The following is a 6,847-nucleotide window of genomic DNA, read 5'->3' as shown; positions in this document are numbered from 1 at the left end:
GTGACACTGAAATTCATGATAATTTTACATACGGGTGTAAAAGCTCACATTTGCTTTGTTTTATTTTTTATGTATAATTTTTAATGGTCTGAACCTGGGCTTTATTTGTACAACTGACGAAGATTATGATAATAGGTCCACTCCCATTTTCTTCGGACTAAAAAACTGTAAAACTGTCAAAAAATAAACATTCGCTCAGATCGAGAGAATAACACTGAAAAGTACGGGATCGCTTTCTAGTAAAAAATTTTAACTTCTGACAACTTCAACATAACCTCCAAATTTTGGTTGTAAATTTCTTTTGTTTGCAATTTGGTTGTCAAACACACTACAGCTGATCGTTTGACACATTTACCAGCAAAAAATCTTCGCACTAAAACTGGTAACGTCTGACAGAGAGAGGACATTATTTACTCTCTTTTTTGTCCTCTCAATAGGCAGAGCACCGAGACCGGGATCGAATTCCAGTAAAAAAAATTTCATCAAAATGATCATCAACTTTTTTGTTCAGAATTTTTAGAAACCTTTCGAGTATGCAGTTTTGTTGCCCATTCAATTTTAGTCAAGTGCAAGTTTCAAGTCGCTAAAAATTACCGTTGATTTTTTAGAATTTTTTTGTGGAGGGTGTTGCGGATTTTCTTCCATATAAAAATAGATTTTATTCGTGAATGGGCTAAAAACTGCACTCGATTTTTTTTTTAATTCTGAATAAAACGTTGAAAATTTTGACGATTTTTTTTTTGAATTTTTGTGAATTTTATATAAAGTGTAAAACTTTGATTTGTATTATAGAATGAATTATATTTTCATAAATAACGAATCTAAAAAATTTTTCATGCAAATAATTGTGAATATTATATTAGAAAAAGGTGTACCCTTTCATTTGTCGCGTAGTGTATGTATATAAAGCACAATTTTTTTTTTCTTTTTGGTATTCTAAAATTCTTGCATGAAGCTCAACTCCATAACTTCTACCAAAATAGTGTAGCCGCATCAATAGTCTCTTCACACAAATACTAAGAGAAAAAACCTCATTACTTTTACAGTTAAACTGCTCTGTTCCCCTCAAAAATGACACATTTAGCTCACTGGACAAAGTCCAGTAATTACAAGCAGCCCATAGGTACCTATTAACGAACGATATCGCAGGCATCTATCATATTTACGTGCATATGTATGTATGTACATATGTATGTTGATAAAACGTAAGCAGGCATGATAAAATTACGGTTATTGTACTCTATATTCAAGAATGATAGAATACAAGATTGCGCCGATTGCAGCAGAATTCGTGAGAGTAATTTTAGCGTGACGTCATCGTAGAGTTGACAACTGAGAGCGGCGAGAATGAGGGCGACTAGTGATGTGCTGAATTGTCCCCAATACTCAGTACCCAATACTTGAAAAAGATTTCGGTACCCTATACTTCCTTTTCGGTATCCGATACCGATTATTTACATTAAACCCTCGCCATTATATGCATTTTAGGTTTAGATAAAACTTTCATTACTAATTTATATGATATCGGCTAAAACACTTGAACTTATCGCCACAGAAAAATATTATTTTATCAGTTTTAACCTTAGTCGGTCCAAGGTTCAATAAAAATACTTTGACGGATGAAGAAGCCTTTCAGGGGAGAGATTCTGTAGCCAGTTAGCGACAAGTTTCGGATCGATATCGCACTTGTTGACTTACAAATATTTGATATCAAACGTCGACAAAACCGATACCGATTCGAAAATTGTCGTTAACTGGTTAGAGAATCTGTCCCAGGCCTACAAAAATGATATCGTCCGATTCAGCTGGAACAAAAATTCTTCAAACAAGTAAGGGTATTATGGCATTGAACCGACATATATACATCTTTCATTTGAATCAGTAAAAAAGCTCTATTGGCTCTTGCATTCGGGTTTTGTTAGGCGTTTTTTCCATATTTTTGGCCTATGTGCGCTTTTATTCGAAACCTAAATGTTTCGGTACTGAGTATCGAGAATATTGGGTACTTAAAAGTATTGACTCAGCACATCACTACTGCTGTCTCCTCTACTATGACGTCACCAAAACAGCTGATTCTGTCAAAATCACTGAGAGCCGAGTAGCGGTATCGTCATCGGCGCCACCTCTGTATTCTCTCCACCGTGCTCTATATTGATATTTATTGTTGTCTTTTTTTATTTTAATTGCTGTTATTATTTTAATTTGCAACATCAAAGCAAACAAAGACAGCGAACAAACAATTTTATAATTGTGCAATGACCAATGAACAGCCAATCAATGGCTACAGCTGCTGTGCTCAATGAATTCATATTCCAAAGGCATTTAAAACTTGTAACGATTTTCAGATTGTGTTAACATACTACATACTTACATATGTATACTTATACATATGAAGTTACATACATACTTGGTACTACCCACTCAGCATTTTCTGAAATTATTTATCATTTACGAGTCTTTTTTGAAGTCCTCTGTGCGATTAAAACAATCATAAATGTGCTCATATTCTGATCATAAAAGACTCTTTTGTCGGTAGAAAATGGTATCCTGCCCGCGACTCTTCTTGACGAGTCTTTTATTACTTACTTTTCTGAACAGTTTTGACTCTTTCAAGTCATATTTATACTCATTTGTGAGTCTTATTCGAATGATATTTCAGTCGTATTTCTAAACATTTTCGAGTCAAGCCATTTTTCAGTTCTATATCCAATTATTTTCGAATCTTTTCCGATCTATTTCAAATCGTTTAAATTAATTTATAATTAGCAAATCAGCATATTTTATTGATTTCAAAAAAGCGTTAATGATATATCGAAATTGTTTTTTAATAAACCCCATTATTACAGTTGAAAATATTTCAAATTTACCCTCCCAGATAAAAGTAATTGGCACAGATAACTTTTCACAATGTATGCAAAGTTTTTTGTTCCAATTTCTTTTCACTAATTTTTAATAAAAAACATAGCTCATATTAAAAGAAAAACATAAAAATTCAATGTCTAAACTTTATGAAGAACTCAGACAAATTCAATAACACTGGACCACAAATTTCAACTTTTTCTCTTTACCAGAAACGCCGTTATGATTCCGAAAATCAAGGTTATTTTTAATTCTATGGTACCGTTTTTGAGATATTTGCAATTTACCGTTTTTGCAAAAAAAAAAAAAATTGGGTCCACTTTATCATATATATCTCAAGAACGAATTAAGGAATTCCAAAACGGTTTGAAGCTTTTAAAAGGTAATAAAATTTTCTATAAACTGTGCATACAACACTTTTTGCTAGGCCCTGTAGATTCAAAGATAACGAACAATCATTACCGATTTTTTCAATTTTTTTTGTAAAAATATAAAAAAAATTGTACTTTGCGGGGAAGGATCTCGAAAACCTTTTATTTTTTTGCAGATTTTTTTTTTCTCCCTAAGCTCTGTTGTATTACAAAAAAAAAAAGCTATCATCGAAGAAAAGCGATGCAAAACTACGTAAGTTATAAGCGATCAAATAAAAATACCCAGGTTGCGCAACTTCAATGTATGTACCTATACATACATACATACATACATACATACATATATTAAAGGTATAAAGTGCAAGTGAGATATTATCCGGATAAACGAATAACACCATAACAATGATAACACTTTTTCTTTAAATAAATCAAATAGTACTTTTAATACTCGAATTGTATTATAATAGGTAGAGTGGTTGCATCGAAAGGAAGAGTGGTTGGGTTCGAAACCTGCTGTAGGCATGTAGTTATAAACATGTATTTCCGTCAGTTATGGGTAAGTATGCAGGTAGATTTTCAAAATTATAAGACACAGAAAATTTCTAAAGCCTACATCTAAAACAGGTAGTATTTTCTTTTCCCGGCTTGTTATAAAAAGGAACCTTTCTGTCTAGGTAAGATTTGATTTTTTCAATTTTATTCTTGTTCCGAGTATAAATATGAGTTAATGCGCTTTGAAACTTCATAACATCTTCAAGGCTCGCCGGAGATAGTTCAGTTCATAAGTCTAATTTCAAAACCGTGATTTATTAAAAAATAAAATGAGTAAAAGGACCCGAGAATTTGAGTGTAATAAGGATCCAGATATGTTCTGTTTCATGTGTGGCCAATATACTATCATACGACGACGAGTGTTCTCAGATCATATCAAAACTTTATACTCCAAGTATTTTGGAATTGAGCCTAAAAATGCTGAAAAACCATGGACACCGAACACTTTGTGTACATCGTGTCGAGTAGAATTGATTCAGTGGGAATCAGGACAACAAACAAAATTTGATACACCAATGATATGGAGAGAACCTACTTGCCATTCAATAGAGTGTTATATTTGTCAAACAAAAGTACTTGGCGTTGGAAGATCAAGAGGAGTAACCTATGCTAGCGTACCTACAGTGACATTACCAGTACTACATTCAACGGCAGTTGCGGATCCAGTTCCATTGTCAACAGTAACATCTGAGTGCGGGGGATCAAGTTGTACTGAATTTCGCATGGAAAACGAAAGAAACGTTCTGTCACAAGCACAACTTAATGATTGGATAAGAGATTTGGAACTATCCAAGGAAAGGCCGAGATCCACACTTCTCGTATGCAACAATTTAAATTTGTGTCATCCGATGTTAAGGTGACATATAGTAGAACTCGTCACGAACCATTTTCCAAACACTATACCAAGAAAGACAGTATATGCTACTGCAACGACATCCCTGGTTTATTCAAAGAGTTTGGTCAAACATATGATTCAAAAGAGTGGCGATTGTTCATAGACGGCAATAAACTGAGTTTGAAGGCTGTATTATTGCATATTGGTAACAAAAAGCCTTCTATCCCGATTGCACATGCAGTAAATACAAAGGAAACCTACGAGGAAATGCAAAAAATACTCAAATTTATCAAATATGAAAAAAAAAGTTAAAAATATGGGTAATTTCATTCATAAATTGAACTTTTAACTCAATAGAAACAGAGCATAGCTAGATATTTCACTCTTCTTTATACCATACATACCGTTTGAGGTATACGTTGAAATTGTGCAACCTGGGTATTTTTATTTGATAGCTTATAACTTACGTAGTTTTGCATCGATTTTCTTCGATGATACCTTATTTTTTTTGTAATATAACAGAGCTTGGAGAGAAAAAAAAAATCTGCAAAAAAAATAAAAGGTTTTCGAGATCCTTCCCCGCAAAGTACAATTTTTTTTATACTTTTACAAAAAAAATTGAAAAAATCGGTAATGATTGTTCGTTATCTTTGAATCTACAGGGCCTAGCAAAAAGTGTTGTATGCACAGTTTATAGAAAATTTTATTACCTTTTAAAAGCTTCAAACCGTTTTGGAATTGCTTAATTCGTTCTTGAGATATATATGATTAAGTGGACCCAATTTTTTTTTTTTTTTGCAAAAACGGTAAATTGCAAATATCTCAAAAACGGTACCATAAAATTAAAAATAACCTTGATTTTCGGAATCAGGGGGTGATTTTACATACGAATTTCATAACGGCGTCTCTGGTAAATTTTGGCCGTCGACCAGTGTAATTTTTCAACTTTTGAAATAGGTCTTCTAGAAAAATTTTAAGTATGAAGTTTAGTAGCCCATTAAATTTTAGTCAAATAAAGGTTCCAATTTTGGCAATTATTTGCTGACAGTGTCTTCCATATAAAAAATCGCGAGCATGCTTTATATGGAGGACACTGTCAGAAAAAAATTGCCAAAAATGGCGTTGAAAAATTGGAAATTTATAAAATTTTTCTGAGTTTTACACAATGTTTTGACATTTTATCTTTAGGTTTTTGTTATGTGATAAATTAGTTAAAAAACTTTGCACGCATTGTGAAAAGTTGTACTAATACTTTTGGCCGTATAAAAATTAATTAATTTTAAATTAAAAAATCTATTTTACGAATTGCGCGGGTTCTTCGCCGTGTATACTTGCAATAATCTTGTTGGTTTTCGTTTTTCCAACCTGTCTTTAACATGCCCAAAATGCTTTTGTAGCACAACTTTTTTTTTTTGGTCTTTGGATTCAAGATGGGAAATATGTATATAAAAAGAGAATATTATTATTAGGTCATACCATGATAAAAATATAGTAAGGTAGAACCGCTGAGAGTCACTTTTAAAATTCTTGACGTTTCCAAACAATTTAATTTTTAAATTTACTCACAAACTCACACACACATTTTCATTTTCAATCTCAAGCAACAACAATTTCGAACAATTTCATTTTTTTATTTTCACTTTTATATGATTTTAAAATGTTGGCAAACTTCAAAAAAAAATCATGGCCGACGAGTTGAGAGAACGGTTTTACCTTACTATGTTTTTATCATGGCGAAACGTATGCAAATACAATAACAAAGCAAATTTTGTAGATTCAATGCATGAAGTGGAAGCCCAATTAGATAATTTTCCGAACCAGTGAATAGCATAAACAATTAATGACAACGAAGAATATTTTAGATTTACAATCAACCAAAATCCTATAGAATCGAATTAAATTTTTGGTATTTTTTAAAGACACTTAGTAAGTCACCATCTGACCCGCTTTGAGTAAAAGAACCTTATTCTCATCCTTATTGCTTTTTATTTTACTATGTGATTCTATTTTTATTAACTTAGAATACAATTTTTTTTTTTTAATTTCTGAGTAAATCCCAGTGTCTAAAATAAAAATATAATAAATAAGTAAAATTTTTTTTTTTATTTGTGTTAAAAGTGTGGGAAAATGAATAATTAACAGCTTAATTGAATTTTCGCTCTCTGTTTCCCGTCCAAAGTGAAGCTAGTGATGGACCCGCCATTAAAAGTAAACGCGAATGCGACTAATC

At 32.1% G+C, this 6,847-nt stretch overlaps 1 protein-coding gene across 1 annotated transcript in view; it reads right to left on the bottom strand.

The window, feature by feature from the left end:
* The window catches only part of LOC118742013 (sodium-coupled monocarboxylate transporter 1-like), a 2,744-nt gene extending 1,584 nt beyond the window's left edge, over positions 1 to 1,160 (bottom strand). The window contains exon 1 of the mRNA XM_036473981.1: positions 1,140 to 1,160. Within this exon, the coding sequence (XP_036329874.1) occupies positions 1,140 to 1,160 (21 nt within the window). The remainder of the gene's footprint in view (positions 1 to 1,139) is intronic.
* Positions 1,161 to 6,847: the final 5,687 nt, after the last annotated feature.

This window comes from Rhagoletis pomonella, unplaced genomic scaffold (genome assembly GCF_013731165.1).
Source record: "Rhagoletis pomonella isolate Grant_MI unplaced genomic scaffold, Rhpom_1.0 Rhpom_scaffold_00006, whole genome shotgun sequence".
Classification (NCBI taxonomy): domain Eukaryota; kingdom Metazoa; phylum Arthropoda; class Insecta; order Diptera; family Tephritidae; genus Rhagoletis; species Rhagoletis pomonella.
The sequence above is the reverse complement of the archived record's forward strand: the minus strand, read 5'-3'. Positions and strand labels throughout refer to the sequence as shown.